Source organism: Neolamprologus multifasciatus, chromosome 7 (assembly GCF_963576455.1).
Source record: "Neolamprologus multifasciatus chromosome 7, fNeoMul1.2, whole genome shotgun sequence".
Classification (NCBI taxonomy): domain Eukaryota; kingdom Metazoa; phylum Chordata; class Actinopteri; order Cichliformes; family Cichlidae; genus Neolamprologus; species Neolamprologus multifasciatus.
In genome coordinates this window covers 1,208,141-1,224,081 of record NC_140445.1, presented here as the reverse complement: position 1 = coordinate 1,224,081, position 15,941 = coordinate 1,208,141, and the positions used below count along the sequence as shown (strand labels likewise).

General features: G+C 46.0%; 1 protein-coding gene and 1 long non-coding RNA gene across 3 annotated transcripts in view; one reads left to right on the top strand and one right to left on the bottom strand.

Moving 5' to 3' along the window:
* Positions 1-15,941, top strand: part of LOC146513398 (uncharacterized) — a 225,019-nt gene that overhangs the window by 204,302 nt on the left and 4,776 nt on the right. The window lies entirely within an intron of this gene.
* calml4b (calmodulin-like 4b) lies at positions 6,871-15,931 on the bottom strand. 2 transcript variants are annotated; one of them, XM_085167976.1, is made up of 5 exons: positions 15,638-15,931; positions 15,533-15,563; positions 12,534-12,674; positions 12,132-12,320; positions 6,871-7,184 (listed from the first exon to the last, which is right to left on the bottom strand). In XM_085167976.1, the coding sequence occupies exons 1-5, from the start codon at positions 15,638-15,640 to the stop codon at positions 7,087-7,089; spliced, it is 462 nt and encodes a 153-aa protein (XP_085024102.1). In that variant the 5' UTR covers positions 15,641-15,931; the 3' UTR covers positions 6,871-7,086. The 2 variants fall into 2 exon arrangements, with proteins under 2 accessions (XP_085024102.1, XP_085024101.1); XM_085167975.1 differs by having other exon boundaries at positions 15,533-15,931.

Here is a 15,941-nt window from a genome sequence, read left to right as displayed (position 1 = left end):
GGCATCCAGTTAGTTTTTGATTTGATTTTAAGATTTAATTATTTGTTTTTAAGGCGTTGCACGAGTTAGCACCCTCATACCTTTCTGATGGTACACTCCTGCAAGATCCCTGAGGTCAAAGCTGTCCTGAGGTCCAGATTAAATCAGGTCTTTGCTGGGACTAAACTGTGGAACAAACTGCTGCTTCACATCAGGACATCAGACACTTTCAAAATGAGTTTGTACGACTTTTATTTGTCTCACTTCTCACTGACATCTTCTCATTTTATACTCAACAGAGAATAATTCATCATGATCCAGAGCTGTGACGTTACCTCATCACGAGACAGCGCATTAATATTTTGTTTTTCTGATTGCTGATATGTATTGATAAAGTATTATAAAATAAATGGATGAATGACTTAATAATCACATGAAAAAGGAGAGATCTGGAGGTCATTTGATTGATACACGCAGATTATATTATGTTTACGAGACAGCAGGGGTGAAGCGGAGGTGAAGCAGAGGTGAGCATTTCACAGAAGGACCGTTTTCATCCATCGATGTCTTCAGCCCGGGCAGGTGTCCCACAGAAGCTGAAGCTCTGAGAGCAGAAAAGGTCAAACACGCAACTGAATACTGGAAACATGAAGTCTCACATATGACTGATGCAAGAACACGAAGGTCTGAATTTTCCTCAGATGATCATTCTGGTCAAAAACAGCTGAAAGACGCATTGATTTCACATGCAAACGATGAAAACATCAGCTCAGCGGCATCGTGCTGCTTTCAGGCCGCAGAGCAAACTGTGCACGACACTGTGAGAGTCCAGCGCTGATGTAAAGCCCGGCGCAGACGCCGCACGCCTAATGTTCCTGCTTCAGCACCGGCGTTTTAATGCCCTCAGAGCGCAGTAACCCTCATCTTCATCAGCACGTCAGAGTCCTGCTGCTGAGGCCGCCAAAGCTGCTGCAGGCCAATGATGGATGAACAGTCTGAGGTCAGGAACGCATCACGGCGCCGGCACACTGAGACCAATCAGAATCACCGAGCCGGAGAGTCTTCCTTCAGCCGCGTCATCAGCCTCCTGCGTCTGTAGTGAAGTTCGGATAAACCACGTGTGCGCTGGTCAGATCTCGTGTTGTGACCAGCGCACACGATGATCTACGAATACTCCTGTGGTCAAAAACACGTTGGCTGCTGAGGCTCGTGTCAGAGAAGAAGAAAAGCTACCATCAGTGTGACAACCTCGGTTTGAAGTCGTGGTGACGATCACAGATCTAAACCCATCGGATGGAGAAATCTGCACATTTATGAAACAAGTAAAGGTAAAGAAACCCTTCAGGGCTGAGATCTGCGTGGATTTCTCCAGACGTGATTTATGTGAAGGGACGATGTAGAGACGGAGCTGTCGGCGCTCTGCATGTTTGGGGAAACATTTCAGGTTCAGGAGGACGACTCAAAGCTGAGGACGAGGCAGAAGGGCGACGATAAGTGAAACACACAAACCTCTGACTGTGAGGCTCCACCTCCACCACACATGGACAGCCCACAGCACGTCTCAGTATCACTGCAGGGTCTTTACCTTACACATGAAGCACGTGGAGGCGGCTGCTGTTGTAACTTGGTGCTATATGAATAAAGTTAAATTGAATTGAACCTGACAGCCAACCAGAGGAGACAGGAGGAAGTAAAGTTTCCACTTCGCTGAACAATGAGGAGGTGAGGAGGTGAGGAGGTGAGGATATCTCCAAGGGGCGCTGCTCTTGCGGCGACCTGCAGCAGGTGTTTACTGGCGTTTTCTTTTTAACTCCGTTCTTAACCGTGGTTTTAACTTTTAGTGAACGAATTGTTTCCTTGACTCGTTTCTTATAAGTTCTTTGCTGAGATGGAGATCTCTTACACCTTCTTTTTATTGTTGTTGGCGATATTCACCGGGAGTCTTTCACTCTCAATCACTCACACATGCGAGGAACTACTTACGGTCGTCCTGTTTGTCTATGTTCGACTCTTCTAACGCTCGGACAGATGTGATTCTTGGTGAGGATTTATTTACCCGGTCAAAGACTAATTTTGGAAAGCCCCGCCGCTTGAGAAAACGCGGAAAGAAAGGCGGCGTGCGTCAGCGTGTAAGAAAACTTCGGAGGAAAACTTCTATGATTCTGGCCAACATCCAGTCTCTTAGGAACAAAACGGATGAATTACAAGGAAATGTGCTTCATCTATGGGAATACAGGGAGGCTTGTCTGATGGCGTTTACCGAGACGTGGCTGACCGATATGACAGAGACACTTCACTGTGAATCGGCGGCTTTGGGACCCTGTCAGATCGGAACTGTGGAGTAACACACAAATCCCACGGAGGAGGTTTGTTTGTATATCAACCAGGGCTGGTGCAATAACTGTACTGTGTCTTCCTGACATCGAGCTCCTTTCAGTATTTGTCAGGCTTTTTACTCACCGAGGGAGTTCCCTCAAATGTTTGTCACTGTTGTTTACGTTCATCCTAAAGATGACGTTAAAGTTGCTGCTGACGCCACAATCTGAAAACTCTCTGTTACATTTTATTCTTGGTGATTTTAACAATTGTAATCTTAAGAAATCTCTGAACAATTTCTTTCAATATGTCACTCGTCCTACAAGGAATAACAAAACGCTGGATTTGTGTTATGGACCAATTAAGGGGGCAAATAAGTCTGTGGCTGGACCTGCGCTCAGTTCCTCAGATCACAATGTTGTTGACCTCCTCCCTGCTTACAGATCTGTGGTTAGGAGGCAGAAGGTGAAGCGGACTAATGTCTGGACAAAAGACAGTTGTGTTGCCCTTCAGGGGTGTTTTGATTGCACTGACTGGTCCTTGTTTCAAGAGAGCACATCACTGATGTGGTGTGTAGCTACATCTCTTTTTGCAAAGACTCTGTGGCTCTCTAAAGATATTAAGGATCTGATTCTTAAAGGGAAAATTGCTTTTAACGAGGGAGACGTTCCCACTGTGAGACTATTGAGGAAGGAGGTGAGGGCTGCAATAAAGATCGCCAAGATGAGGTATAGAAATAAGATTGAGGCAGAACTCAGCAGTAACAACCTCAGAGCTTGGCTTGGTATGAAAACAATGGCAGGGCTACAGACCAAAGGTAAAAGTAGTATTACCTTAGAGGGGTTTACCTCTGACAAACATCTGGCATCAGTCTCAACAGCTTTTACCTTCGTTTTGAAAACTATGACTGTTCTAGGCACACTGAGGGAAAAGACCATCACTCCCCATCTATTTGTATTGTAGAGGGGGGGGGGAGCTAGTTTTGTTCATGCATCACTCGATGCCTGTGCTGAAGGAACAAGTTCATCATTCATCAGTAAAGCAAGGCGTGTTTTCTTCACACTGAAACTGCGTCTCGACTCTGTGCAGCTGTGCAGCGCACTCTTCCAATAACAGATCAGAAACCTGATGACCAGCTGCTCCTCTGGGCCTGGCTCCAGTGTGGGACCCTGATCCACAGACTAGTATTCATGCGAGCTATGCTTAGGCTAGCCCCTCACCCAGGACTGATTTGGCTTTGTAGACCCAACCAGGGGCAAACGGCGCCAACAGCAAAGCTCCTGGGAAGACTCAGGCACAAACACCTGGAGCAGGTGGATGGAAGACGGACATCCGGGCAGATCTGCTGGGAAAAGTCCGTCTAATTAACTACAGTAATTTACTTAAGGACCACAAGCAAGAGAAGCCATACTGTCCCTCCCCTCACCTCCATAAATAAAACTGAATTTAATCCATTCACACAAATGCAACATGTTCTCACAGCTTTGGCTTTTCAGCTCGACTCAACTGTGATTGATCCACTATTTTAAAATCCTCTCGAGTCTACAAACCTGCGCTGTCCGGTGACTGCAGCATGAGCCGAGGTTCGTCTCACGATGGGGAGAAATGCAGCGCAGAGAGCGGCCGAGCGCCGACTCTGTGTGGGTGAACTGTGTGATAATCAGTATTAATGAGGGCAGAGACAGCAGGCCGGTGAGGCCTCGAGGTTATTCAGCCCCGCTGCAGACGATTTGTGGGTCAGCGTGAATATTAGCAGGCGTGCAGCACGATGCAGATCCAGCACTTCTGCAGACAGAAGAGTGGAAAGGAAAGTCGAGTGCTGTCATCCAAACATCCGTCACAAACCTGGACTCTCACAGAGCAATGCTTTTAAACCTGTGTCCTCCTCCAGAGATTATATAACGCTGTAAGAAATGTCACTGTGAATTATGAGAGGACGCAGGTTTGTCTCGACTGCAGCCAAACATGGCTGATGGGTTTTCCATACATGAAACTCTGCTAACAGGAAATGACAGGACGGTTTAGTGTGGAATATTATCCTGAGGAGCAAAGAGCACCGAGTCTGGGACTGTGTCACAGCTGAATTAGCCTTTGATCACCGAGCACCAACCTCCAGGGTGCAGACGTAAAGCAGAAAAGCTGCACTTCCTCTAGTGTTTGAGTGTCGCTGCTTTTTTCACAGAAATCTTTCTTTGTCAGGATTTAAATCCCGAAGGACTTCCTGTTCACAAACACACCGAAACCTGCCGTCTGTCTGAGGTCACTGTACGACAAAACAGCTTAAATGCTGTTTGGTTTATGTTCCAATACTTTGTTATCTTTATGCTGTGTTCTTCTCCTTTAATCCCTCACTCAGCACCTGACGTCCAATCAGCCTGCAGCCTGTCATACCTGCCCCGGCTTCTGCTCCACTTTGACCAAATAACCAATTAAAGGATCTGTTTGTCTGATTGTAACCCACTTCCTGCACCCCTCGACCTCCTTAACACCGATCCTCAGTAATCTGCCTCACTCATCAGCCTGCTGGCATCTGGCAGCCAGACGACCGGAGCTCAGCCACACCCTGCTCTCTGATCCAAATCGCTTTCTTCTGCCTGTCTCTGATATTCCCTGTCTCTGAGTTTCTTGTCTTTTTCGGCTCATTGTGCCTGTAAAAAAAACTTTATAGTGTCAAAAATGTGAGTCAAGACCAATAAGCAGTTATAACATCAGGCAAGTTCACTTTGTGTGCTGGTGTTACAGAAATACTCAACCAGGCAGCCCGAGTAACTCCAGCCGTACAAACAGAGGCTCACCTCTGCACAGACGTCCTCTCTGTCAGCTGTTTCCAGGACCTCACGTTCTCACGTTCAGAGCCGACTTCACGTCCCTGTTACAGATGTTCCTCTGATGATTAAACTCTGGCTGAATCGATGCTGATTAACTGATAAAGTCTTAAAATAAAACAGAATCAGCGACAGTCCAGGATAGAGACATCGAATGGAATAACTTCCTCTGAGCAGAATAATCCTCCCCAGCTTGACTCCATTTAGTTTTTCTTTTTAAAAATAAATACTCGAAAAGATGAAAAGGTTTTCTGTTTCGTGCCTCATCATCCTCTTCATTTGATGCTGACATGAGAAATGATCACACAGCTGATGTTTGTCGTCTCTCTTTGATGTCGGCCTATTAAACGTCTCGATATCTTTACAAAATATTAATCAAAGTCACTCTGCTCATCATCCTCTCCTGACAGCCTGTTTGCAGCTTCTTGACTTTTCTGCACCAGTGTCACCTGATCACTCACTTTTACATAATCCAGCAGCAGCCGTGCTGCTCTGGTTCAGGTCTGCAGCTCTGAGTTATTCTCAGACTGAAATTTGTGATTTGGTGCCATCGTCGGCCAGCCTCTCCTGACAGGTGAAGGCTGCTGACATCACTGGGGTTTTGTTTCATTTATATTTATTTTCAGAGTGGATACAGTGACAGGTGAAGTGAATGCACTGATCATCTCTCCATCCTGTTTGCAGGCGTCAGGGAGCAAGAACCTCAGAGTTGATGTTAGAAGAAGCGTCCAGATTCCCGAGTCTCAGTCCAATCGTGCTGGACAAAAACCTCACAGCTTACAGGAGGCAAAGCATCTGTCGGTGCAGATACCACAGCACACCCTCAGCGTCCACGCCTCCACAGATCGGATCGCCAAAGTGTCATCGTTTATTTTCCAGTTGTCTTGGTTTTTTTCTCCCAGGTCCTCGTGGAAAATGTGCAACACACCATCTGTAAGTTTGACGGCATCAGTCTGGCAGCGGACTCACAGCTGACTGTTCCAATTATAAACTATTTTGAGTTTTTTAAAAACTTGTAGTTACAAAAAAATTATAATAAATTGGGAAAACTGATAAAAGTGAAATGAAATGAGTTAATGGGGCCAGTCAGGTGTCAGTTTTACCATCCCAGTTCCTGCTCCTGTGTAAGAGCAGGAACTCCCCGAGTGAGGGAACAGACTCTCCTCTGACTGATGTCAGTTTGTGCAAACACAGCGACCTGAGATGATGATGATGGTGATGGTCTCTACGACCTCCTGCCCCAGTATGAACCTTCCAGATCCCTCAGGTCATCTGGATCCGGTCTTTTATCAGTTCCCAGAGTCAGAACCAGACACGGAGAAGCTGCATTCAGCTTTTATGCTCCTTATATCTGGAACAAACTCCCAGAAAGCCTCAGATCAGCTGAAACACTCAGTTTATTTAAATCCAGGTTGAAGACTCAGCTGTTCTCAGCTGCGTTTGAATAAAACACCAAATCCACACTTAAGCTTAAATTTCAAAACTTAGATTTTAACTACTGATTTTATCTGTTTTGTTTGTTTGTTTGTTTGTTAGCTTGTTTTAATCAATTTTAAATCATTGTTTTTGTTTCTAATATATCTGTAAAGCACTTTGAATCACCTTGTTGTTGAATTGTGCTATACAAATAAACTTGCCTTGCCTACGATGAGACACTTGGCTGCCAGTTCATGTAAAGTTAAAGCTTGAAGTATAGCAACAATAATCAAAGGAGGCAGTATGTTCTGAACAAAAAGTTTTATTTCTACTGTGTGTTGTATGTCAGATGGTCCCTTTGTTTTCTTTCTCTTCTAATAAAAAGAAGAAGGCTGCTCTTCCAGCAGTCAAGCCTTTTGTTTGTCACATGCAAAGTTTGCACCTGCAGTGACAGACGGACCAGCCCCCAAACGTCTGACTTTATCTACACTCTACGTGGAGACGCTTGAGCACAGTGTTTTCGACCTCAGCGATGATGTCAGTTGTGACGTCAGTGCTTTGCGTGGCAGCGGGTCGCCACTTTAGCGAACTGCTCGCAGTGGACCCGCCCATCTGCTCCAACACCCGCCTCCTGCAGCAGCTCGTCCACTGAAAACACAGACACAGCTGTCAATCACAGTTAACTCATTTGTTCCAGATGTAATAGAAACCTGTAGAAAGTGTGTATCCGTTCTTCTTCCTGTCAGCAGCTCCAGTTTTAGAAAAGCAAACCAATCATCAGCCTTTGTCTGTAATTAGAAGCAAATTCTGATATTTAGTTTTATATTCTGTTTCAGGGCCATATAAGCGTGAATGAAGCATATTTATTCTGATCATTTAGGTTGTCCTGAATAAAATGATGTAAATTAGATGCCAATTTCTTTAAATAAAGTTCTCATTAAAACCCTTTACAGAGAATTTCACAGGTCCCACATGATGGCGGTTGACAGGGTATCAGTATAAACTCAGCCTCCTACAACATTTCCAAGAACCTCGCCCCCATGCTAGCTCCCCACCAACTCTACCAACAAGGTCCAGAAACTCGCACTGGATCCAGATGAAACCATTGTGTCCTCTGATGTGGTCTCAGTCTTGTATCGCTACAACCGAGGCAGCAGAGACTGTCAGGAAACAACTGCAGACAGAAAACAGAACCAGCTTCACCCTGATCCGACCTGCACACTGCTACACCTCTGCCTTACCTCCACACATGTACGAGGGTTTTTACAGACACAAACATGGATGTGCCCAACCTTTAAAATGGTTGGGCACATCCATTTTAAAGGTATAAAGCCCCAAAGCGCTTTACACATCCAGTCATCCACACATTCACACACTGGTGATGGCAGCTACATTGTAGCCACAGCCGCCCTGGGGCGCACTGACAGAGGCGAGGCTGCCGGACACTGGCGCCACCGGGCCCTCTGACCACCACCAGTAGGCGGTAGGTGAAGTGTCTTGCCCAAGGACACAACGACCGAGACTGTCCGAGCCGGGGCTCGAACCGGCAACCTTCCGATCACAAGACAAACTCCCAACTCGTCCCCAACTCGCCCGTCGTTTACATGCAGGAAGGGACAGCACCTAGCCGATGATACCGATACATGGACGACACCTGGGTCAAAATCAAAACCCAAGAAGTGGATAGAAACATCAAGTACACCAGGGAAGACAAAGATAACAGTGCCATGAACACTGAGGACACTGGAAAGCTCAACACTGAAGTTTACGGAGGCCCACACACACGGACCAGTACCTCCTCTCTGACTCCCATCACCCTCTGGAACAGACTTGGAGTAACAGGACCCAAGAACACCAGCAGAACATGTTCCCTCTCAGCCTGAAGGGAGAAAGAAGGAACGCACGTAAAGGAAGCATGTGTAACATGTGGTTCTCATCAAATCAGATGATGAAGATGCAGAAAAAAGAAGATCAGACACCATCTATGGAGAACAACACTTCATCCCTGATGTAGCAGGTTATCAGAGAAACTCAGGAGTCTCGACATCCCAGTGTACTTCCGACCACGCTACACACTCAGACACAAACTAAACAATGTCGTGTCAGTGCAGTGAGGAGTGCTCAGACACTGGAGACACCAAACAGCCTCTTGATAAAGCCGAAGTCTTCACAAACTGAAGGACGTCCTGTTTCCTTCTTTTTTCCAGCTCCAGGACCTGAATGACTGTGAACCTACATGGATGTAAAGACATGAAGAGCGGCTCGAGATTTTTGCAAAGTGCTACACAACATATGTTTGACATTGAGTAAATGATCCTATCATTGAGTTTTGAGTCACTACAGGAGAAACTGAAGCTGCTACTATTCTTGGGTTAAAAAAGTAACAGCACAGCCAGGCATCAGAAATGCTGAAGTTCTCCAAATTCATCAGTTACAAAAAGTATTTGAAGGCTTTCTATGATGTCTTTTTCTTCCCTCGGTGGGATTTTGGGGCTCTTGGTGTTTCATAACCTCCATCTCTTCTTTCTGAGCCATTCCTTGGTGTATTTGTTAGCGTGCTGAGCATCATTATTACTTTCAAACTTGGACTTTTGTTTTAACTTTCGGACAGATAGCCTCACGCTAGCTCTTTGATATGAAAGAGTATTTCTTCCATCAGGCTCCACAGTTGTTTTTGGATTTCAGCGCCTTTAGTTGGCACTAAAAACATCGATGGTCTGTTTCAGCCAAACAAGTCTTTCTTTAATTAGTCGTGCAGAGCGCTTTCTTCCAAAAAGGCAGCTCTTTGAAAGCACAGTGTGCTCAGTGCAAAATAGTTTTGCATTGGGAGCATTTTTAAATCTCTTTCCAGCTTCTCAACCTTCTCTTTAGAGAACCTCAGAGCTACTTAGATCAAGACACGATGACATAAAATACTTTAATTACCAATAAGACCGACTGAACTTAAACTAAACCAGCCATTTCTGTAGTTTTTACATTAAACGTTTCAATAACTATTAGTTTTGATCAAACATGGCAGTTCTTCTAACAGGCCAATCATTTAAACAGAGATGCAGCCAGTTTGTTTCAGTAATGATGAAACAGAAACAAAGAAGGATCGATTAGTGCAGTGGTTCCCAAACTGTTTTTGCTGGGCCCCCCTTGTTTTACAAGAAAAATGTTTGCGCCCCCCCTTCTCGCGCGTGCACGCGCACAAACACATCCTCCAACCACACACGCCCATATTTTGCTCCATCGCGGTTTCTTTCACACCTCAAACATTTAGTAAACAATTAAGCAAATACAAGTAATCTGCAATAAATTACAGGTAATAAAATAAACTACTAACTCTTACGCTACGTCCGCACCTACACGGGTGTTTGTGAACACGCAGCTGTTTCGTCCACGTAAACGGCGTTTCGAATCACTGAAAACAGGGATTTTTTTAAAACTCCTTTTTTGCGTTTCCGTGTGGACGAGGAATACAGAGTTCGTCACACAACGTCAAAGGTATGTGCCTTTTTTCACGTCACGCTGTGGCCACGTTATTGTTTACATGAGATGAATTGCAGAATGATAGAGACAAAATACTGTTAATCTGACTGTCTGCAGGATTTACACACAGTTACTGTCCCTCTGTTTACAAAGGCAGAGGCGTCACGCTGTGATTATTTTACTGTAGTTGTTTTTTTCCTGTGTAATAATATTCAACATTGCTGTCAATACATTTTTCAAAAAATGTCTCTCTGTGCAAAATGGGTTTAAAAACATAAACAGCTGTTGGATCCTGTTTGTCTGTGATTTGAACCGAGGGAACAAATCATGTCAGGATCAGCCTGATGTTATTTGTATCCTGTAACTTTACTGTATAAAGAGCAAACATCTCCAAAATGTCAGGAGTAGTTAGTCATTACAACAAGTGTTTGTGAACTAAAGATCAAGAATGTGGGATACTGTTTGTCCGTGATTTAAACAGCCCAGCGCTGCTCCCGACGAAGGGAAAACCAATCCTGCAGGGAGACCTACCTCTGCACCTGTGCAGGTGAAATCAAAGGGAAGATTTGCTTCATCATATTTTCTAGTCTTTGTCTTAGAATGAAGTTGGTTTGGAAACATATTCAGTGATGCTTCATCTACTGCTTTGTGTTTCTGTGGGCGCCTGTGCTAACAGTGTCCAAGCGTTTTGGTTTTTTCCCCCCTTTTCATTCTGCGCCCCCCCTAGGGGGTGGGCCCCACACTTTGGGAAGGTCTGGATTAGTGTAAGGTGTTCCCTCTCTCTAGAAACGACACAATCATTCATGGATGGATTAGACGCGTCCTCGGGGGAATGACATGTTCTGATATAAACGACCTTTTATCAACAGTTAAAGTGGAGAATGGGAACCAGTCAGACGAGTGCAAACCAAAACCCTGCAGGATGTGGAGAAGAACACAAAATATTATGAACCTCCTTATTGCGGCTCCTCCAACCAACGTCCGCGGCACGCTAAACACGAGGACACAGATGACGCGCAACAGGAAACACATGAGATGCACTTCTGTACTATTTGCTCCTTTTATTCCACATGGTAGTGTCCACTATATGAATCAGCACATGGGATCAAACTATTAAACAAATGCACAGACTGCACAAACAAAATAACAGCAACTCACAAAAAATTCCCCCAAACTACAACATTGGCCTGTGGCATAAACCAAACATCAAGTTACAGTCAAAATGCATCAAAATGACTCAAGCTGCAGAAGGTTTCCCCTCATGCTCACCCTACTTTTCTGCTCATCAACATAAGGTGCGGTGAACAGGTGACCACATTTATCACCTAACACACCCATGAGTCGCGCCCCACGCCCGTGCACCAGTACAGTGAGTGCATTTAAACCAACCCACTTAATCAAAACAGGAACAACTCACATGGCTCCTACACTCCTCGTGTTCGTTCCACATGCATAACAGCACACGTTGTTCTTGCTACGTGAGGCTTCAGGTATTAAAGTCTACAGAAACAATCTCACTCAGCCATCTGTGGGCAACAAAGAAGAAGTTGTTGGTTTGTGATGTTGCAGAGCTCAGTTTTCACTGTGACCAACTTCTGTGTAGAAATGGATTAAAAGTCTGAAATGCTGAAAACTGCAGAGCTCGATGAGCAGTAACTTTGCTGCCTGTAACAACATCGAGCACGAGGATCCACCTTTGATCTCTGCTAATTAGGTTGTCAAAAGCATGTCTTTATCCTGTCTTCCTTCTCTCACCCCAACCAATCACAGCAGATGGCCCCGCCCCTCCCTGAGCCTGGTTCTGCTGGAGGTTTCTTCCTGTTAAAAGGGAGTTTTTCCTTCCCACTGTCGCCAAAGTGCTGCTCATAGGGGGTCATATGATTGTTGGGTTTTTCTCTCTATGTATTATTGTAGGGTCGACCTTACAATATAAAGCAGCTTGAGGCGACTGGATTAAGTTTTGTTGCTAATGCACAAAAGAAAACCTGCAGTGGTACTTCTGAGTAAAAAAACTCATAAAATATGTATGTGGGGTGATCAGGTTGTTATTTTTTAACTGTTGCAAATCTGCACCGCCGGCCTTGAGAGGGTTAAATGTGAGTGGTTTTAGGAGACACTCACCCTCTTTGTCCGTCAGTTTCTCTCCCAGCCCGGTGAGTTTGGCTCGCAGCTCAGAAGCCAGGATGAAGCCTTTCTGCTCCTTGTCGGCCATCCTCATGGCCTCCAAAATCTCCTGCTCTGGCGCCTCCTGCTGGAGCTGCCGGTGCATGATGCTCAGGAAGGTGGAGAAGTCCAGCTCTCCTTCCCGGGCTGTGAGCAGAAAGAAAACAGATCTGCTTTTACTGGCAGAGGGAGAGAGTACCACACAGTGTGTATGAAATGAGCAAACATTAAAGCAATAAAAGCAAATGTAAAGAGTGTGGCTGTGAGGTAGCTTAGCACTTTCCCTGATTTGAGTTATTACTGCGTCACCTCAGAAATCAGAAATAAGGAGTCGGAAGGATGATTTCAGGAATACTCTACCCATGTTGTGGCTCAGGAGGTGGCGCTGGACCTCGGAGGGGGTGGGGCTCGACCCCAGGCATCGCATCACTGTTATCAGCTCCTTGGCTTCAATCTTGCCTTTCCGCTGGCGGTCGTACAGCGAGAAACACTCCTTAAACTCTGCGGACACATGAACACGTTACACACATGTGCAGGAGTCCACATTGTTGCTGCATCAGTCATGTGGACAGAGCGCGATCGGTGACGTCAGCAGGCCTCAGCCTGAGTGCGTCACCTGCTGGGAGAAGGTGGATGATGCTAACAAGGTGCAAAGGAAACTAAGGAGGAACTTCAGCCTTCACTCCTGAGACAAACGTGTTAAACTTCACTCACAGCTCACAGAGGCAGCGAGACCGATCGGACACGCATGCACGTCCCATCTGCTGCAAATGAGCCTCAAAGGCGCCGTTATCTTTCTGTACCAAGGTTACATCTGTTCACCTACTACAGTGGCCTGCAAAAGTATTTGAACTTTCCCACATTTTGTCACATTACAGCCACAAACATGCACCTGCAACATGCACCTGTGTGCATCTAATGTCAGTACAAATACAGCTGCTCTGTGACGCCTCAGAGGTTGTCTGAGAGAATATTGGGAGCAACAACACCATGAAGTCCAAAGAACACAGCAGACAGGTCAGGGATAAAGTTATTGAGGAATTTAAAGCAGGCTTAGGCTACACAAAGATTTCCCAAGCCTTGAACATCCCACGGAGCTCTGTTCAAGCCATCATTCAGAAATGGAAGGAGTATGGCACAACTGTAAACCTACCAAGACAAGGCCGTCCACCTAAACTCACAGCAGAACAAGGAGTTGATCAGAAATGCAGCCAAGAGGCCCATGGTGACTCTGGACGAGCTGCAGAGATCTACAGCTCAGGTGGGGAATCTGTCCACAGGACAACTATTAGTGGTGCACTGCACAAAGTTGGCCTTTATGGAAGAGTGGCAAGAAGAAAGCCATTGTTAACAGAAACCATAAGAAGTCCTGTTTGCAGTTTGCCACAAGCCATGTGGGGGACACAGCAAACATGTGGGGGACACAGCGAACATGTGGGGGACACAGCAAACATGTGGGGGACACAGCAAACATGTGGGGGACACAGCGAACATGTGGGGGACACAGCAAACATGTGGGGGACACAGCGAACATGTGGGGGACACAGCAAACATGTGGGGGACACAGCAAACATGTGGGGGACACAGCGAACATGTGGGGGACACAGCAAACATGTGGAAGAAGCTGCTCTGGTCAGATGAGACCAACATGCAAAACTCTATGTGTGGAAAACTAACACTGCACATCACTCTGAACACACCATCCCCACTGCCAGATATGGTGGTGGCAGCATCATGCTCTGGGGGGGCTTCTCTTCAGCAGGGACAGGGAAGCTGGTCAGAGTTGATGGGAAGATGGATGGAGCCAAATACAGGACAATCTTGGAAGAAAACCTCTTGGAGTCTGCAGAAGACTTGAGACTGGGGCGGAGGTTCAGCTTCCAGCAGGACAACGACCCTGAACATGAAGCCAGGGCAACAATGGTTTAAAACAAAACATATCCATGTGTTAGAATGGCCCAGTCAAAGTCCAGATCTAAATCCAATCGAGAATCTGTGGCAAGATCTGAAAACTGCTAAAACGTGGTTCTACAAAGTATTGACTCAGGGGCTGAATAATTACACACACCCCACTGTTCAGTTATTTATTTGTAAAAAATGTTTGGAATCATGTCTGATTTTCGTTCCACTTCTCACGTGTTCACCACTTTGTGTTGGTCTTTCATGTGGAATTCCAATAACATTGATTCATGTTTGTGGCTGTAATGTGACAAAATGTGGGAAAGTTCAAGGGGGCCGAATACTTTTGCAAACCACTGTATGTACTATGTAATACACAGCCGTGCTGCACAGGACTCTGCCTTCACTCCAGCTGAAGAACCTGTTTTAGCACCAATAACGTGCAGTGATGTCTTTATCTGCCTCATCACTGTGGAGGAGTTTTAGTTGCGTCGCCTCATTGAAGTTTGCAGCATTCGTTCATGCACAGCTCTCTGAGCTCTGCAGCAGCTCCATTCTTCTCTTCTTCAGTCGTTCTGCTGCAGACCTGCTGCTGTGCTGGGATCTTTGTCCTGTTGATGACCCGGTTTGGTCCAAGCTTCAGCTGTGGGACACAGCCTCACACTGACTCTACAGAGGAGCTCATGGTTGTTCAGTCTGTTTCTAGCTGCACTGTCACAGATTTTAACCTTTAACCTGCTAACTGAGGTCTGCAGAGTCTGAGATGGAGCTCTTGGGACTTTTGGTGTTTCACAGGCTGGATGCACATCAAGAACACATCCTGTGACCTCAGCTGAGATATTTCCACTCTTCCATCCTGTCAAACTGTTTGACACTTAAGGCCATTTTAATGATTTCAACAACTCAAACAAGAAAAGCCACTTCTTCTCTTTCCATTGTTGTGTTTGGAACATCAGGGAAATCTCACGATCTTCACCTTTTAATGACTCATCCCAGCTGATTCGACTGTCATCCATGCAGACACTAAGTTTGCTGAAAACACTAAACTGAGCCGTGGGGAATAAACGAGTGTAAATAAGTGAATAAAAGCTTCATGTGTGCGTGTTCGCCTGTGTCAGAATAAACTTGTGTCCCGTGGGAAGCCCTGACGGCAGTTTAACAGACTGGAAGATCAGAAACCACCAAACACAAGTGTTTGGATCCTCATTAGCCAACACTGCGCTCGGACCCTCGCTGTCTGATCGCGTCAGCGGGTCAGGGAGGTCAGCTGAACTGGAACAAGCGCTGCTTTGTGCTGCAGCGGCCACACAAAACTCTTCTGTCTGATTAAAGTCCTGCCTGTGGCTGCAATAATAACCTGCCTGCTGCACAGAGACCATCACAGTCGACGCTTCGTCATCTGAAAGCATCAGTTTAAGTTCCAGCAGGAAGCAGCTGTGTCAGGACAGCGAGGCTCTTACCGTTAATCTGATCCTGAGTCAGGAACTTTGCCTGCAATGAAAGCAGGAACAGCATTAACAGAAATCTGGACGACGGCGCGAAGCTTCAGCGGGACGTTATCTCACCATTGTGTCTGCTGTTGTGACGAAGCGGCCGGCTGTCAGCGCTCAGGAAAACTGATCCACGCTCTGAAAGACGAGGAATGTAACGGGAGCGGGCGGCGGACGCTGGCTGGGACAGTCAGGCTCATCCCTCTGCTGCTGAGGTGTCGCGTTTACGTTTGAAAGCATATATATTTAATATCACACATGCTGCACATACGAGCAGCTGAAAGCCTCCTACACACCTCTGAGCCACGTGACCAGGGTCAGAGGTGAACGCTGGAGGACTCCTGAACGCCTAAAAACTGCTGCAAGATCAACAATCTCA